This window comes from Ananas comosus, linkage group 11 (genome assembly GCF_001540865.1).
Source record: "Ananas comosus cultivar F153 linkage group 11, ASM154086v1, whole genome shotgun sequence".
Classification (NCBI taxonomy): Eukaryota; Viridiplantae; Streptophyta; class Magnoliopsida; order Poales; family Bromeliaceae; genus Ananas; species Ananas comosus.
Genome location: NC_033631.1, coordinates 10018753 through 10038076, shown reverse-complemented (window position 1 = coordinate 10038076; position 19324 = coordinate 10018753). Strand labels below are relative to the sequence as shown.

The window sequence follows — 19324 nt, the reverse complement described above, 5'->3', positions numbered from 1 at the left end:
ATGATATTTTATTTATTATATCTATTTTTTTAAAAAAAATAAATTTAATAAAAAATAATTAAGTTTCAAATTTAATATTTTTAATACGAACAATCAAGTCTCTTGGAGCTTTTTTTTGCAAATAGCTCCCTAAGCAATTTTTATTTTAAAAATAGCTCTATCAAAATTAAAATTACAAAAATGGCCATGCCCCTGCCACGCAGGCGCCACGACAGCACCACGCGCGCAGGGCTGGGGCCAGAATATTAAGTTGAACACGATGAATCATTCACCGTGTTTAAACACGGTGAATGGTTCACCGTGTTTCTTACGTATTTTTTGTATATTAAAAAGTGGAATAAGGAGTAGATGTTAATAGGTATGGATATCCGAAATATTATCCAAATTCAAACCCGAATAAATTATATATGTATATATATACGTAATTTATTTTTATTTATTTATACAATATATAAAATATTTAATAATTTTTATTCCTTAGATCTTCATCCAACGGTATAGATTTNTGAATTCGGATAATATTTCGGATATCCATACCTATTGACATCCCTACTCCTTATTCCACTTTTCAATATACAAAAAATAGGTAACAAAAAATACGTACTAAACACGGTGAATCATTCACCGTGTTTGAACACGGTGAATGGTTCACCGTGTTCAACTTAACACACGGGCCCAGCCCTGCCCGCGTGGCGCTGACGTGGCGCCTGCGTGGCAGGCCCAGAGCCATTTTTTCAAATTAAATTTTGACATGTCTATTTTTAAAATAAAAATTTGTCAGGAGTCCAAATACAAAAAAAGCCCAGTCTCTTGTCACTACTCTTGTCACGGTGGGTCCCTAACAAAATTCTAAAAGAAATCCTCAAATTATTTTATATGGTATCAGGGCATGAGGATGTTATGAACTCTAATATCTTGTTAAGTTTTTTCCATTTTAATTCAGAAATCCTCAAATTCTAACACCACAAAATATGTTGGGTACAAAATTTTACTATTAAATTCATAGTGAAAAATAGTCGGTTGACACGAAAGGTCTATTCAATCTGGTTTTTCACTGGTTCATTCTGTAATTGTCGTAAACGACTGCTTCCGTAATTTTTCTTTTTTCTTTTTTTTACAGCAGGGGAGCAGATCCCAACGCAAAGCTAGGCCAAACAGGCATGCAGCTAACTATTGCAATTTGGGAACGACGCGAACTTAATCCTTATAACAAGTCATTGTTAGTAGAGGGTTGATTAAACACAACATTGAATTAACAAAAAAAAAAAAAGAGGACACGTCATCAATCAAGACCATCTATAATAAAAGCATAAATTACGTGAAACCCCTCCTTTTACTTGAAATTATACCGCAAATCTATACATACAGTACATCCAAATACTTTATAAACCAACCCCCCAACATTATCCACTCACAACCTCGTAAATTCCCACGCTTTAATTTATATCCTAACATCACCGAATCTACTAATTAACAAGCATTAAGCATCACCAAAAATAACACCAAAAAACTTCCCCAAAGTCCCTGAACTATCTAACAAAACACGGGTTAATTTACACCATTGACTCCCAACCTCTGTTCCAATTTTTTTTTTTTTTCACTTTAATCCCCAATCTTTTCATTTTCACAATAAGCAACCCCGAACTTTATTATTATTTTAATTAAGTCCCTTCTCTAAGAAAGAAACTCTGTTAGTGACTTTGCTGCATCAGCACCAAATCTTGGCACGTGAGACTTAATTAAGATAAATAATAAGAATTAGGGATTTGATCGTAAAAATTAAGGGATTAGAGGCTAAAGGGAGAACAAAAAAGATAAATTAAGTAGAGATCGTGGGATAATAGTGTGATTAATTAACCCGAAACCAGCGGCGCCTTATTAGAAAGAGATCGATCATAAGAGGGAGTGAAATGAGCCCAAAATTACGAAATTACCCCTTCGGGTTCGGGTTTATGGGTTCGGGTTCGGGTTCGGGTTCAGACGCGGAGCAAGTAGATGCTGAGCTCCGGTCCGCCGCTGTGGTCCGGGTTCATCATGTAGAAGGCCTCGGAGTCCCTGGAGCCGACGACGCGCTCGAACCGGGCCCGCATGTACATCATCTCTCCGGCCGAGCCGGGGTCGCCGGGGAGCACGCCGGCGCCGGTGGAGACGGGCTCGACCGCCCTGAGGACCCGCCAGTCCCCGGGCCCGCACTCGCGCCGCACCGCGAACCCGCACTTCTTGCCNCGGCTCCCGCCCCCGCCGGCGACGACGCGGCTGCCGCGCTCGCACTCGAGGGCGATGCGGACGAGCCCCGACGCCATCTCGCGCACGAGCGCGCTGGTCGGGGTGGCGAGCTCGATCAGCAGCGCGGGGCACGCGCGCGGGTCGACCTGGAACGCCAGCCGCACGTGGCCGCGCCGCGGGCCGAAGAGCGTCCCCGTGAGCCGCGGCCCCAGCCCCGCCGGGCCGCGCCGCCGCGCCGCGCCCCCGATCGCCGCCGCTATCGCCGTCCCCAGCCTCCGCACCGCCCCAGCCCCCGTCCCCGAGGACGACGACCCCTTCCTCCTCGCCGGAGCCGCGCTCTCCGTCGCCGCAGCCGCCGCCGCCGCCGCGGCTTCGTCGGCGTCGCCGGGGAGCGACGCCGAGGAAGAGGAGGCGGAGGAGAAGGCGCCGAGGACCTCCTCCTCGTCGTCGTCGCCCTCGCCGTGCCTCTTCCCCTCGCCGCCGCCGCCGCCGCCCCTCCCGATGATCCACTGGAAATGTCGCTTGGAGAAGGAGAAGGAGGCGTCGTGGGGGCTCCTCGCCATGATCGTCCTCATCTCGATCGATCGGGCCACGTACGTCTAAGAATTCACACAAAAAATGAAAAAAAAAAAAGAAAGACGAGGAGGAAGCTTAACGAGGTAATGAGAGATTCCCTTCCTTCTTGTGTTGCGTAGTAGTAGTAGTAGTAGTAATAATATTATTAGTGGTGGTGGTAGTAGTCGTAGTAGTAGTAGTAGTAGTATTAGTGGTAGTGTCGCACCACGCTCTTTGGGGACATGGGAGGTGGGGGGTTCATTTATTCCATGCTTCTAGTCCTTTTTGTCAGCGGCTCCCGCAGTAGCAGTGTGTCCTTTTCTTATTTGCTTAAATTAAAATTGCATCCGCACCCCCTCAACTATAGCATATTTTGTAACCAACCCCTGTCCCCTACTCCCCGCCCACCACCATTTTATCATTATTCTAATAATTTTGAGTTTGTTTGTACCCTCAACTTAATTTAAATTTTTACTAAATTTAGCAGCTCTAAAGATTTTTCCTTTTTTTAGATTAAACCATAAGGTAATTTTCTATACAGTTTCATTTTTTTTAAAAAAAAAATTGTAAAAAAAAATATAATAGAAATACTATATATATATATTTCTTCTATACCGAACAAAGGCTGGGATATAAGTACAATTTAGAATGGAGAAATTTGACAAAATCTTTTTGTCTATTTTAAATTTGAAAGGACTTGTTTTAAAATAGATTACAGTCGAGGGGTCTCCGTGCGCTCCTGCCATTATAATTAATTTGTATTTTTGCGGTGGGAGATGATGGATGGGGCAATGCTGACACAAGAGAGAGGGAGGTGACCAGACCCACCAAACTGTTTTGAGCAAGCAAGGCAATTAAAGAAGAGGAGAGAAAGATCACAAAAAACAAGAGAAAATTATTTAAAAGTTTTTTAAAAAAATTAATAAAAAAAAAAAGAGAAGAAAAAGAAAAGAAAAGCACAGATTGCAAGAGAGAGAAAAAGAGAGGAGGGACAGGAGAGGGGAAAAGAAAGGGACGATTGAAAGGGAGATGAGGACGTTGGGGTTGCATATCTTGGGATGGGGAGAGGTGGGGCCCCGAGACAGGGGAGAAAAGTAAAAGAGCAGCTTTGACTGGGGTTGGATGTGAGAAATTGAGTGTTTCTTTGCCCTTAGACATGGTCTCTGCCGCGTCGGTTCTGGACCGCCAACTTGATCTGTTCTCTCCTTTTTTTCTTTTTTTTTTTCTCATTCTTATTTTAAAATACTATTCCTTTGTTTATAATATTTTTAAATTTCTGCATACTTTTTTACTTGAAATTGAATTGCCATCGTATGTCTCGAGTGTAAGAGATCGATATTGACGAATTAGGAAGAATCATTCTACACTGATCGACCCTAATATAGGTAGCATATAGTTCGACGGTTGATGCCCAGAGGTTTCAAGTTCAAATTTTGAAATCTAGTTATTTTACATTTTCAACTAAGTTTATTTTTTATATACTATCTTTCTAGATATAATTTTTTATAATAGAGCGCTTGCTAAATAAAAAATATATAGTTTATGCTGGGACGGAAAGCTACAATAAAATTTTGTTACACCTTCGTCTTCACCTAACGATGAGCTGCACTCTCTCTCAAAGACCGAATAATCAAAATCAAAGTGCTATAGATCGCGCTTAATTTTTTCCGGCAACATTTCAGGCCATGAAACGCAGAAAATGGAGGGCCTCAGCGCAGCAGTTACGAACCACTAAAAGCACCGAGCATTATCACAGAGATGGAACAGAGGACAGACAACGCAGACGGTCTACGAATGACACGGCGAACCAGGTCCAGGTAATAACATCTTTGTGGCAGGGAAGGGTAATGCATGGGAAACAGTTTGGGTGCAGGTGAGGACGCAACAAACCGTACCAAACCCTAAGGAGACAAACACCACAGCTATCTCTGTTTCTCCTCCTCTTCCTCCTCCTCCTCCTCCTCCTCCTGCTCCTCTTCCACACTGTTCTCTGATCTGATGGGAAGAGGGGGTTGGGTATTGGTCTCTTGGGTCTCAGGGAGGTTGCTATCCACCTAATCTTATCTTGGTCCATGAATAAGCACTAGCTCATGCATGTACTCACTGCACCTTTTGCCTTCCCCCACCTCACCCCTAAAATAATTTGAACAAAAAATAAAAATTTTTAAAAAAAAACTAAATTAGGAGGTTAATTAATTTATTTTGTAAAATATAATTGGAATCCCTTGGGCACAACTGTACAACATGTTTGGTCAATTGTTTCAAACATTCTTCAGATTATTTTGTTTGCTATCTCTCCATTATCTTGGTCCCAAACAAGCACTAGGTCATGCATATATGTAATCACTGCACCTTTCCCCCCTAATAATAATAATAATAATAATAATAATAATAATAAAAGAAAAGAAAAAAGATCTAAAATGGTATTTTGGAAGAGTACATTCCTTGTACTTTCGAAAGTATGGAAGCTTTTATACTTATAGGTTATTTTCGATGGTGTGACATTTTCGACATCGACCAATTTCGTTAGGCATAATCTGTACTATTAGAAGCATTTGAAAATCAAATTTCATAACTTTTTAACATCATTATGTACTTAGTGATCAAAAGGTCTCAAAAATAACTATTTTATTGGCTAATGGGACGCGTTTGCAAATTCGATGGTATAAAACAATTGAAATTATGTGAAATTTTAATAGAAAATTCTATTTAACATCAAAACTAAGATCAATATTTTTTATTTAAATTTTAAATTTTTTAATATATTTTATAAAATTTTTAATTTCGGCCGTTCATTTTGCAACCACTCGTTCACTATTCACTAGGCAAAAAAAGTTAAAAACTTATAAAATTTGATTTATAGAGAGTTTAAATACTGTAGATCATCTCTAACGAAACCGACCGCCGAATTAAATATTCTATCATTGAAAATAACTTATAAACATAAAGCCCTCCATATTTTCGAAAGTACAGGAGCCTAGCTCATTTTGGAAATAGAATTTGAATCAGTTGGGTTCCAGATGCCCAGTTGCTTCAAAATTTCTTTTAGACTATTAATGTTTAATTTTAAATAGAATAATTGGTTTCTAATTTGAAAGTTTGCTTTGGCTTTGTTTTCTTTTATTGGCACAACTTCTTAATTTTTATTTAAATTTTTTTTGTAGATTGAGTGATTTTAGTTATTTAAATCAGGAATCTATCAAATTCAATGGTGCGTCCACCAAAATTTAATGATGATTTTGGTCGGATTTTATTTTTATGAAACTGAAACTAAATAGTGTAGTTAACAAAGATCTAACAAAAATTTTAAATTAATTAAAAAAATTTGAAGTCAATAATTAAAAAAGTGTAGTTAACAAAATCGTCTATATATAGGTGAGGGTCTCCACCTACATGTTCACCAATATTATGGAATAAGAATCTCTCGTGTCCAATGCTCAGATCTTGCTAACTATTTTAATAGAAAATTCGATTTGTATCTAGATCTTTCTTGTTAAAAAGTTTGGTTTTTAGATCCGGGAGAAATTGCAGTGCAAAGTTTGATACCAACTCTCATTAGATATTCAAAGTTGTGAGGGTCTAAGTATGAAATGTGGTAATTAATTAGGAAATTACTGGTCACCAAACCATGATGGATATATGAATAAAATGAAGATCCCAACACTCAAATAAAGGGGCGCTAACACGAAAAATGGGAGGTAGAATTTGACCTTGAAACAGGTCATCGACCACCGTTTGATTGAATCATGCATCCTGGAATATGTATATATGCGAATATTTAATAATTGTATTTATTAGATGTGTCTCGAAATTTGATTATTGTTTCGATTTTGTGCTCTTTATTTGCCGACAGGTTCGTGGTGTGACAAATTTTAGAAAATAAATTGTAAAGGAAAAGGTGGATATTTGTGGTGGGAAGCGGAGGGCTATAGGTCCGAGCCTATTGTCCACCACTGACATGCGACAGAGATGCGGAGGGCTCTGCCTCCCGCGGGACGGATCGAGTCCGATAATAAAGATATCCGTTAAGAATCTTTTTCCGTACTTTTGTTCTATAGATAATACAGCGAATTTGTAATAATCTTTAAAATATTGTACTTCATTTTTCATAGTAAAATTCTTTCATCCTTTACTTATGATTTTTTTTCCCATAGACAGTTTTTCCACATAAATTCTTGTGTTTTATTTTATTTTACTGTTTCTATAATTTGTCTAATTTGTGATCGTCTTTTATAATTTCTGTTTACGCGCTCGTCGTAATAGTATTCTATCAAATTGATCATTTAGATCGCATGACATGCTCTTTCGATTCCAAAAGGCTTTGAACACAAATCCTCATCATGCACGCGAAAGTATTAAGACAAAATAATAAAGTGGACACCAGATAAGTTTTTTTTATTTTGTGGTGACAAATACAGGTTGAGATTATCCCAATCTTTTCTCAGAAAAAAAAAAAAGAAAGAAAAAGCCATTTTGACAAAGTGGGGTTTCTTGGAATTTAGCAAATTCAGAATATCAAATTCGGGGAAAAGGCCCATGAGCCAATAGATTAAGATTATGAAGAGATCAAGATGGTGCATAAAAGAATTTTTTACTTGTATTTTCCCATGATCTTGTTTCCAAATTACTTTGAAACAGATCTGTAAAAACAACCTCACATGATAATTTCAAAGAGTACTCATTACAGTGTCTCTTTGGAGAGCCATTGTAAAGGGAATAATAGTAAACTAGCTATAGTGTGAATTAGTAGGAGAGCAATGAGAGAGAAACTTTCATATAGCAAAGGGATGCTTTTTTTTTTCTTTTTTTCTTTTTTTTTTCTCTTAAATGATTGTAAAGATTCCAAGGGTGGAGTGGAAGGAAAGGACTGCAATTATAGAACTTCACTTTTGCCATAGGAAGAGAGGCCATAATTTGAAATTCTGAACCATGAGGGTCACACAAAATGAAGCTTTTGAACTGTTAGTGACCATGGTATTCCCATCTATATCACTCTAATGAATGTTCAATTTAGGATGCATTAACGCTACGTGACGTCAGTTGGTCACTTCGTAATGTTATTGATGGGACAGTAATATACACGTAACAAGCGAAATGCTACATCTACTTCTAAGAGTAGATATGGATATAATATGAATAGTCAGAACTATGCTATTAAGATATTAATTAACACACAAATTATGAGTAGAAAACTCCACGAACCGTCGAAATAAATCTCATCTATTTCCAAAAGTGGGCATAGCATTACTCCTTACTATGTGTGAATGTGAATTACTTTAGTTTTCGAATTTCAGAAATGATACCTGGCATGAACATCAAATTTAAAAGTTAAATCCATCATTAGTTAGTAGCAATGCTCTCTATTTCCGCACGGATAAATTAAATTAGAAGTGCCTCAGAAAATAGAAAGGGAAAAAAAAAAAAATTTTGAAGTTCCTTCACTGTTGCATGGCCCAGATGTAGATGTCCTCTCCAAGTTAATCACAAAGCTGTACCTTGTGATTGAGTCTAGTGATAGTGAGTGCACAACATTTATAAGAGATTTAAGGGTAGCATGAGAAGCACATGATGCCATTTATTGGGATAATACTGATATTGACAAGTAGTACAAAATTCTGAACTAAGATGTGGAGGGAGACACACCCTTATCACTATAAATACTAGATTCTTTCTACAGTTTCTTTATAATTATGATCTTTGCCTACACGGTGAGGAATTCTACGCTAGTCACACTTACATCACGTCATCAATAATAAGTCAAACACATTTCTTCTTTTCAAACAAAAGTACAATAAAAATATTTTTTTATAATCATGATAGAATATATATCTCTAAAAAAAAATATTTGATTGGTTTGTTACGCCACATCACCAATATATCCATTGCATTCTAGAATTTTTCCTACACGGCAGTTATTCGGGACGAATTTATCGTTTCAGAATATTGTACAACTTAAATAAATCCTTGCATTTAGTGTTGCATTAATCATGTTTTTTAGTATTTGTTTGAGCATTAGTGTTCCATTAATGATCCCTCAGAAATTTAAGACGAATGTTTCGTTGAGCCAATAACTTTTATCCGCCGTCATTTTTAAATTACAGGAATTCCATATTTACGAGAGGTTGATCAGATTTAACGAATCTAGTTATATTTAATTTGTGATTACTTAATAAATTTAATGGTTTATCTAGTAATACTAAAAGTCAGCTCTATCAATAACATCCGCGCTTAATCTCATTCCACGCATATTAGTAATCGCTTGCAAAGATAATTGAGAAGAAAATAATATTTCATTGTACTTTGTGATTCACATACATTGAAACTGTTCTATTCCATCTATTTATAATTTTTTCTCTTTTTTTTCCTCGAAAAGATTAGTACCGTTACATCCTTAAATGATCAATTACTGCATAATATTCCACACTAAAGTTTTGTAACTAAAACCTCGATCTTTTGATTCTCTCCTTGTTACTCCTGCTTTAGATATTTCTCTAGAATTTATATCCTTAACACATGTATACAACATACATTAACCAACTTTTTTTTTTTTTTTTTTTTAAGAAAATGTTATCCTCCATGTTGGATGATGACGTTGCGAAGCCGAATGAGATGCAAAGTGCAAGCCACAAAAATTATTCGAGACAATTAAAATTATTCGCGACAATTATCGCCATCTCTTTCAACTTCCTCCTCAGGTTAACTTTTCGAATCGACATCCACGACTAAAATATTCCGTTCCTACCTGCTCGTGAGACATGTATTTGGTTTTCACTATTGTGGCAATTTATTGCACGTAAAATATGCAAAATTCTAAGTATTTCGCTTCATATAAAAGACTTAAAAAAAAAAAACACCCGAAAATTCTAACTGAAAAAAGAAAACACTTATATTCACCTTATTTTCTTTCCTTCAAACCAAACATGTATATCGCAGAAGAAACAGTTTTTTTTACTTGAAACCAAACACTAATAAATGTAAACTTTTCCCCCACCAAAAAAGCTCCCTTTTTTTTCCATGAAAATTATTTTCGACTTTCATACGTGGATCCAGCACATAAGCCTAATTTGAACCCAAAAGAAACTCATTTAATTTCATGAATATATGCTTCTAGAAACATTTTTTCCACATAATAATAGCATCTGCATCTAATTCCGTAGAAAAGAATCCAATAATGCTAGTTTGTTATTCCATCCAACAAGCTACAATTATTCTAGCTACAAATTATTCCCTCAGGTTCTGCTGCCTATAAATACCAGAGATTAGAAGCTGAGAAGTACTCAAAAGTTCACTGCATCACCTTCTTTTACCTTTGCTTTAGTGTGTTAAGAGAGCTTGGCGAAAATGGCATCAATGAAGGCCGAGAAGCCCGTCGGATTGATGGGGCAGGCCAAGGACCCTGCCAAAGCCAGCCAGGCCGTTCCTCCGAAGGCTTCGGCCTCGAAGCCTGCCCCGAAGAAGGCCGAGCAAAAGCCGCGGGAGCCGAAGAAGAAGGTAAAGAGGACTTTTAATTGCACAAATGTGTGAAAAAGATAGAAAAGTAATGTTTCTGATACAAAGTTATTGCAGAATCATATGAACTGAATTTATTTAACATCAAAGTTTGATTCTCTGACAGACGAAGAGTGGCAAAGCAGCAGCTAAAAATTAAGGCCGTGAAGAAATAAGAGGGCACGAATCACACACCAGCTTGGCTTACTATGAGGAGCTGTATCTCCTATTTATTTCCGCTTTTCTTTTCATTTGCTTTTAGTATTGTGATGATGTTTGTGCCCTAAACATATATATATATAAAAGTTTGTTTAGTATACGATGTAACATGGCTTTTCAGTGGAGTGAGAACCTATCACCATATCATGATCATATAATCTGGTTGCTTATGAGTATTCGGATCTTTGTGGACTCTTTTACTGAGAATACTTCAAGAGGGGGCTTTATCAGAAAACTTGAAGAGCTTAAAAATGCTCACAAAGCATTCAAACAACTATTTATCTATAAAAAGAAAAAGGATTAACAAAGTTTTTTTTGTCACTCATTCGAGAACTGCAGCAAAAGAACACAAGCGACATAGTAACTATGTAAGCAAATCAAAATTATCAAGAGAAAAATTGCAGCACAACCAGATTATAATTGATGAACAAGAAAAGTAGATAATATTATATCGGGTTATCTAAACCAGTTTAAGAGGATTTAAAAAGAAATTGCAATAGAAAATATATACAATCAACAAATAACATGTGCCGAAATTTCTTACTGTTTCTGTACATGCTGGCCCATAATAGTGGGGAAGGGAAGTTAGTGTCTAGACACCTCTAAACACCTCCGATCAAGCAGTTTCTACTTCCAGTGAACACTTTTGGTCTTTTACTAGCTGGTTCATTGATCAAATATCCTGAGCTGTCCATTTCCAAATACATGTTCAGTTTTCCAAGTTTTTGCTGCTACATGCGTCAGACATCGGTAAAACTGAAAAGAGCATAAGCAAGGAGGAAAATGTTCTGCACCACAACCAGCCACAAAAAAGAACAAAATTAGTTCTTGTGATATGTTATTCATGTTACCTGTTTTTTGGATTTAAACCACCTGTTTTGTTTTGACACATTTGAGGACATAATCGTGTTCATGTAGTTTTGAAGAGGAACTAAATCTTTTAGCTGAAATTGTGGCAACAACAAAAGAAACTATAAGTAACAGTAGCTTCCTCCAATAAATGCAATTTCTCATGTAATTAACTAAATGTAATATAAGTTAATCTCTAACAGTGTATACATGCAACAAAAGCTCATATCGTAGATCCCTTCCTCGCCACAAAACTTTACACCCCAGCCACCCCCACTGCCCAAACCACCCCCCCCACCCCCAGGAGCGGGCACCAAACCTTTCCCTTTTTGATAGACAGTTCCAAGATCTATGATTAAACTAAATTCAGCCAAAGAGGGAAATGTGCAAAACCAGCAAGTGAGTGCCTGGTTGCTTTCTCCATTTTCACAATCGAAAATAGTAAAACATGACTGCTTATTTCAATTTATGCCAATAAAAGTAGAGTCTAAAAGAAAAAATAAAAATAAAAATGACGCCAAATAATCATTACCTCCTCAAAAGGGACTGACTTTACGAGCCAACTGCAATTGCCACTCAGGAACTAAGCGCCTTGGTCTAGGTGCTGCAGCATCATTGGCACAAGCAATTGGATCATCAGCATGAATAACAGCAACAATATTCTCAATTAGCTCATCTCTACCACCTCTAAGAGGATCCTACAAGTGCAAGTTCATAAGTATTCTCCGTTAGAAGAAACAACTCACCATAACTAGTCAAAGACAGAAAATTAGACACTACATACAATTTCAATTTTCTTGCAACAGAAGCAAAACGTTAGAAAGAAGCAAGCGATCCTTAAAAGCTAAGGTTTTAATAGACTATCCAAACCCAAAAACATATTTTATCCTTTTACAATTTCCTTACAATTTTGTTATAACAAAATTGGTTAAGTTAATGTTAAGTCGAGAGTTATCTGTGGCAATTACCAAAAAGGAAAGAAGGAAAGAAAGAAAGAAAGAAAGAATGAAACTAAGTGAATTACAATCATGTAATTACACAAAATGAACCAATTTAGTAGCAGGCTAACAAACACACTTACCTGTATAAACAAATCAGTATGCGTTTTGCCTTCATACAAAACCAATTTAGCTTGAGCACCAGCACTTCGAAGAGCATCAGCAAAAGTTTTGCTGTACAAGACGTTAGGAGATAGAAAGGAGTTTGACTAATAAGAGGATAGGTACATATACATCAAAATACTAAAGATTAAGAAAATCCACTCTCTTAAGAAAAAAAAGAAAATCTGAACTATGCATCACTGAGAAAGAATAGTATCTTCACCGAATAATAACAAGAAAAGCAAAAACATATAACCGTGACACAGCATCATGCAGCTTTTACCAATGAATGGTTTGAAATGTCTGCTCATTAAGAACCATTAGGAATGCATATTGTGCTCACAGGTTGGACACACAAAAAAAAGAAAAGCCTATGCTATGAAAAGAATAATGTTCTTGATTGCTCTTTATAATGGAAATTAATTGAAGAACCACATGATGCTGTGGAGATAAATAGGGGAGGACAAGGAAAAGAACAAATATATTTTATTATGGATAAATTTTAATTTATGTATAAAACATTGTTTTGTACATATATACCTCCTCGTTTTGCAAAAATTATCACATAATAGAGAGGGTCCCCTTAATAAGTTTTATTCCATGGACTAGGGACAATGCTAAAGGTATCATCTTTATACGACATGCAACACAACAGTGAGGGGGTTTTGTTTTATTTAACTTTCAGTTCCTCCAATGTTGAGCATATTAGTTCCAACGAGACCAACCTGGCAGATGGTGGTATAGAATAGTCGTCTGTCCCATGAAAGAGTATAATAGGAGGTAGTAGAGATATTGCTTTTACACTTGCCTCCTTTACCACAATTTCTGGAGAGAAACGCCACAGTGCTTGCTCTCCTTCCATTATGCTGACACAAGAAATTAGATCTTTGTTCTTAAATAAATTGAAGGAAATGGCGCTAAAAATACTTTTTCAATAGAAGGAACATGTAAGCAAAATATAATGGAATGAATACCTGAGAAATATCCTTCTATAAAGACCACGTTCATGGAAATGATCAACCAAATTTGACATATTGTATCTGTTAATACAAGTTGAAAGTTAACCTTGCATGATTGAGATAGATAATTTATCCTTGAAGGATAAAAACCACAAAACTTAAGCTAAGTACAGAAACAGAATAAGGACAGACAGAGACAAAAGAAAAAAAAAAGAAAAAAAGAGACTAAGAGCTTCGATATTACATGGTTCAGTGAGGATTGTGATTACTATTCATCTACATGTAGGGGCAACACTCCACATCAAAAAGGCTGCCAGCGGCAGAACGATTGCTAACTACTAAAATATATCTTATATATAAATACTTAACTTGCATGCAGAAAGCTTTGATGGAAAACAATAAGATATCAATACTAATAAATGGTTAGAAGGATGATTCCCCACTATCAAACTACACTTTTTCAATAAGGCTTATCAAGTAAATAATGAAAGCTCTGTTACAGAGAGTTAAGCATTCGAGACTTCACCCGCCAGATAACCCGAAGTATGTTTTTATCTGGGAGACACTCCAATTAATGACTTCTCCTTCTGCTTCTTTAATTGCCTGATCCAAGAGGGAGCAAGCAGCGATATGTGCTCCTGCTGATTGTCCAATTAAGTAGATTCTGTGTAATAGTTAGTAGGAAAAAAAAAAAAAATTAGACAAGGAAGGGACCAAACCAAAAGGGTTTCCTATTTTGTATGAGTTTCTAAAGAGGAAATGTTAGGGACAGATCAATGAAGCTCATAATAAGGAGAAACAGATAAATGTTAAAAGAATAATTAGAAAGATGGCACTCATGAAGCAAGTTAGCTTCGCAAGTCGCAACAAAGAAAGATTGGAAATAAGATCCTCGGACAAGAACTGCATTGGTTTTGCATGAGCCAAATAGAAAATATTGAGAAACAAAAGAGCACGAAAAAAAAAAAGATATTCAGATAAATGAGTAGCCACGGCTCCATCATGGGAGCAGTTGTCAACAGGGCATAGATCAACAAGGGCAACAATGGTTTGAAGCATAAATTATGTCAACTTTGAGATCAGCTTCCATCACAAGATCTGAATAAGATTATCACTATTAATATATTGAAAAATCACTATCTAGACAAGCCAATTATAATTCTTGTTCCTAATAACCCGAATCAAGTACTAACTTGAGTTATTTGAAATATACATACTGGTTAGGGTCGCCTCCATAACTACTGATATTGTTGCATACAAATGATATTCCTTGAGAAGCATCTCTCACCATATCACTTATAGTCCCTTGAGGAAAATTTCTGCAAGAAAATGCCACCATATCACTTATAGTCCCTTGAGGAAAATTTCTGCAAGAAAATGTCAATCACAAACTCAAATGGAGTCAAGCATACTAAATTAAATTAGATTCCAACATCGGGGTTCCTTAAAGAAGCAATACCTGTAATCTATGCAAGCGACTATAATTCCTCTTTCTGCCAACCTCCTACCCAGAAGAGCACCCCATGCTTTGTAACTAAAATATGTAACAAGAAGATCAAACAGAAGAAATATATCAAAATATTTATTAAAATATTTCTCACAAACTAACAAAGAATTACCAACATAATTTCACTCACCCAATAATCCAAGCCCCACCAGTTACAAATGCCACAACTGGACTTGGCCCCTTGCTATCTTTTGGTAGATAGAGATCCAACCTGCAGAACCAAATCTCAATTAACTCAGAGAAAAAGATTTATATGAAATCATAATATCACATGAAGTATACAATTAGAGAAAAGATAATTAACCGATTTCTTGGTTGTTCTCCATAGACAACACTTCTGCGGACCTGACTAGAGAAGAAGTAGTAATACCCAACTGCAAAGAAGAGAACAAACATTCTAGTACTATAAGATCATCAATAACCACATAATCTATTAACTAAACTATGAAAAGTGATTCTGCAGAAAGATAGCGAAGTACTATCATGACTACTCAAAAGCTCAGATGCTAGGCATGAACCAAACAATAATAACAAGCTGATCAAGAATGAAACTCATTCTGGAAGGGGAGGAAAAAGGAAAAAAGAAAAAAACACTTCACTACAAAGCACACACCTTGTAGGAAACCTGGCATAAGCAATATAGCATAGAAGCCAAGGGCAAGAAACTTTGAAATCCACCGCGAACCTAACCTGAACAACATAACAGATCCAAGGAAGATATGGAGATCATTAGAAACTCTTGATTCAAACAAAACAACAGAGTGTATCAATAAGTTAAAAGATTTAGCATTTGGTGCTTCTGTAAATAAAAAAGAACCAGTAGTTAGCAACGGTCATTCATTAGTGGAGTATAATTTGAATATTATTCATTCACCAATCTGTCCAACATAAGTGCAAAGCTATGATCACGACAATCCCTCTAACAATAAGACAAGGTAAAGGTAGCTAAATAAGATTTTAATCATTCAGGACCAGGAATGACATCGAATCTTGTAATATGAATATGATCTTTAACAGTGTATAATAAGTAGGTAAAAGACAAAATACTTGTTATAACTAAAGGATCCCTTTTTCTTCCTTTACCTGTCATAATCATGGTTTCTCTCAGTGACAAACCTAGTTTTGACTCAAAATATGAAGATATGAAATGAAAGACAATGTTGATCTCAAATAAAGGGAACAATCCATTCCAGAGGGTCCATTACGAAGTCAAAGAGACTGGGAAAGAGGACTGGAAGGATAATAGTCTACAGACGAGTCTCAAATTGCCCATAAAAGCCTTTAATAAGAGAATATATATGTTATCAATCACCCAGAAATCAAATTAATAATCAAAATCCTTAACAAAACCTGATCTTAAACGTTAAGACTGCTTCTAGGTCGTTTCCATTAGATCGATCTTTTAGGCTCTATTTGGATGCATAAATATCTTATTCAGAATGTTCTTTTGATTTACTCAAGTAGGTCTAGTATTTGGCAAATGAAAAATGTGACCAAACGTTTAGAACGAAATAACATATTCCAATTTCTAATCAATTTTTCAAATAAGTAAATCACCTTGTTGGTGAAATATGTTATCCTACCAAATGATAGATAATAAAATCTTTCGAGGAGTAAAAATCAAACTTTTTGTCGCCAACCACATACTTTTTGTCGCCAACCACATAAGAAAAACTTCACGCCGAATAAGTTATTCAAGAATAACTAATTCCAAAATCCAAATAGAACCTTAGGTAGCATAGTATCACCGCCAATCCTAAAGGGCCCTCAGTTCCAAGAAGCTGGGTTGAATTCTCCACATAGATCTGTCATTTAAGGTCCTGGATTCAATCCTCCACATCTAGTGTTAGATGGGTTAAAACACCACGTTTTTTATCTCTTCCGTCAGTGAACGCAGCATGTTTAACTTGATATCCACAGTGAATATAAGCAGGGGTGTTAATAATATTTCACACTGTTTCCTACAAATCTATCTTTTGGACAACACTAACCTTCCTGTGATATAATGAGGTCTCAAGCTCATTAATTCATCACTGTTCATCACCTATCCCATTGAATTTCCTTGACTAACTAGACAACATAGAAGTCAAACTCTAAACGAAACCTCTTTGAACTCCCTTTCGAGAGTTTGACCGGAGTTACTTCCCACATACAAACACACGAAGCCCACACGACATCGCATCGCTCGGTATCTATCCTGATGCGGTCATCACCCCCACACAAACAAAGTATTACGCATATTAAACGGAAAACATGGATCAAAAAGGGCACAACAAATCCGAGTGGGGGGGGGCATTACCCGAGGTATTGGAGGAGGGTGAGGGTGAGGCGGGTGACGAGGTACGTCTCCGCGGCGGCGTGCTCCACGTCGCTGCGGAAGGAGGGGCGGCGCATGTCGGCGCAGCCGTCCCCCGCCGCCCTCCGCCGGAGGCTCCCCGACGGGCTCCCGCGAAGGAACGCCGCCTCCTCCCCGCTCCCCTCCACCTCCTCCGCCGCATCCCCTCCTACGCCCACGGCCACCTCCGCCTTCATCGTCGCGCCCTAAAAGGAATGGGGGTGGGGAGGAGAGAGAGAGAGAGAGAGAGAGAGAGAGAGAGAGAGAGAGAGAGCTCGGTTTGTTTTGTTTTCGTGTTGGGGTGCTGAAAGAGAGGGGGGAGAAGTAGGAGGAGGCGGAGGAGGAGGAAAGGAGTGGGGCCCGAGGAACAAACGAATGAGCGGGCGACACGTGGAGTTGGTGGCATGCTCGCTTTTTTTTCGGAAATTTTGAAAGGAGGGAAGGGAGGGGGGAGGCGGGCCACGTGGCCGTTCTCTCCTTTTGACATTCTCAACCGGGTTCCTAAAATTGTTTCTATGCGGACGCCGTTCCGATGTGCTGAATCGGTGAATCCAACGGTTGATTCCGCGGTCGCACAGGGATTTTTCTATGGGGTGGCGGAGCCAACAAGGAAGCATGAACTTTCTCGGAGTTTATTAAAGCGGGTTCTGCGAAATAAGCGGACGAATTCGCTAACCTGGCATGAGCTGGTGAACCCAAAAGAAAGGGTAAAGGGTAACGGCGCCTTTAATAGAATATATTGAGAGACGATTCTCGAGTTTCCTTTTAACCGTCGCTCATATCCGCGGGCCGTTCCACACTTAGAAATGCATACGGTTAAATCCATAAAAAGCAGAATCCGTTTGGTATAATGGATAATATATTTAAAAAAAAATTTGCATTTTTTATTAAAAATATTTAAATTATTATTTTCAATTCAAGTTAGATTGTAAAAAAGTGTTAGCCGAGTAATTGAATCATTTAGATTATCATGAGGTAAAAAGTATTCTCATTTTTAGACTCAATGAAAAATTGTTAATAATTCATTAATAAAAAAAATACTAGTTTGATGAATAAGTAACAAACTTACGGTCTTAAATATAAAATATACAATATTTTTGCAGTATCACAAACCTTAAACCAAACGGCCTCTTATAGTTATATAAAAATATCTATATTTGATTGAATACAGTAAAATATATTGCAGCTATAACTAATTTTTTGATTGTATGTAGTTGGAAACTGCATTTACAAATTCTTTTGACCAAATTCGCTAAAAAAAAAATAATTTTGTTTTCATTCAAAATTATTTTGCTACTATAGTTGAATCTGTGACTAATTTAGACGTAATTTTCTCTGCTAAAATTAAGTATTCTCTTATAACTTTCAATTGCACCAGTTAAATTCTAGTACAACAATTCAAATAATTAAATTTTGTTCACGTATTGTTAGATTCGTAATACAATAATTTATTATACATCAGCCTACCAAGATAATAAATAAATAAATAACACTATGCGCTAAACATCGCTATCATTTTTTGTTTGCGCCAGCAACTAGATGCCTCTGGTGAGTCGCCAACATGTTCGCATGGGTTCGTCCAACAAGGCAAAGTTTGTGGCCCAAAAAATGGACAAAAAATTATACACGGCACGATTTGAAAGTTGAAACCGCATGTCTCAAGAATCGTGCGGTGCTCCGATCTGAAGATCCCAGTTTAAAATGCAACAATGACACAAAACCATCAAAATATATATATATACAAATATTGTAATGACACATGACGCGTATCGAAGGACTCAATTGTCTTAATAGAACACGTCCTATATAATTTTTTATTCTGAAGACCACCGCTTGGTTACATCATGCGCATGCGAATATCAGTAAGCATAGCACCGTTCTTTGTGGTCCGTCATCCGTGCTATTGCCATCATACTAAACTCACATTCGAAAGGAAATATTTCTGATGAAATATGAATGCAGCAAAATGGCAGCGAAAATTCTGACATTAAAGAAGCATAGTTGGCAGTCTATATGTATCTGCATGAAGAGTAAAGCTGGAGTACTTCGACAAGTAAACAGAACCATTTACTTCCTAAGATTCGAA

At 37.1% G+C, this 19324-nt stretch overlaps 2 protein-coding genes across 7 annotated transcripts; both read right to left on the bottom strand.

Annotated features, from left to right (window-relative positions):
• Positions 1299–3062, bottom strand: LOC109717225 (protein MIZU-KUSSEI 1-like). Its single transcript, XM_020242896.1, has one exon. It carries the CDS (start codon positions 2799–2801, stop codon positions 1977–1979), a length of 825 nt encoding a protein of 274 aa, XP_020098485.1. The 5' UTR covers positions 2802–3062; the 3' UTR covers positions 1299–1976.
• Positions 10909–17570, bottom strand: LOC109717687 (probable isoprenylcysteine alpha-carbonyl methylesterase ICMEL2). Of its 6 annotated transcripts, XR_002218253.1 has the most exons (13): positions 17203–17565; positions 15517–15593; positions 15208–15277; positions 15034–15114; positions 14856–14930; positions 14614–14763; positions 13923–14060; positions 13412–13477; positions 13163–13303; positions 12419–12509; positions 11870–12035; positions 11340–11432; positions 10909–11175 (listed from the first exon to the last, which is right to left on the bottom strand). XR_002218253.1 is itself a non-coding variant. In XM_020243559.1 (12 exons), exons 1-11 carry the CDS (start codon positions 17433–17435, stop codon positions 11874–11876), a joined length of 1236 nt encoding a protein of 411 aa, XP_020099148.1. In that variant the 5' UTR covers positions 17436–17566; the 3' UTR covers positions 10909–11276; positions 11870–11873. The 6 variants fall into 6 exon arrangements, 3 of the variants coding, with proteins under 3 accessions (XP_020099148.1, XP_020099147.1, XP_020099146.1); XR_002218255.1 differs by lacking the exon at positions 11340–11432 and having other exon boundaries at positions 11870–11941; positions 17203–17570; XR_002218254.1 differs by lacking the exon at positions 11340–11432 and having other exon boundaries at positions 10909–11276; positions 11870–11941; positions 17203–17569.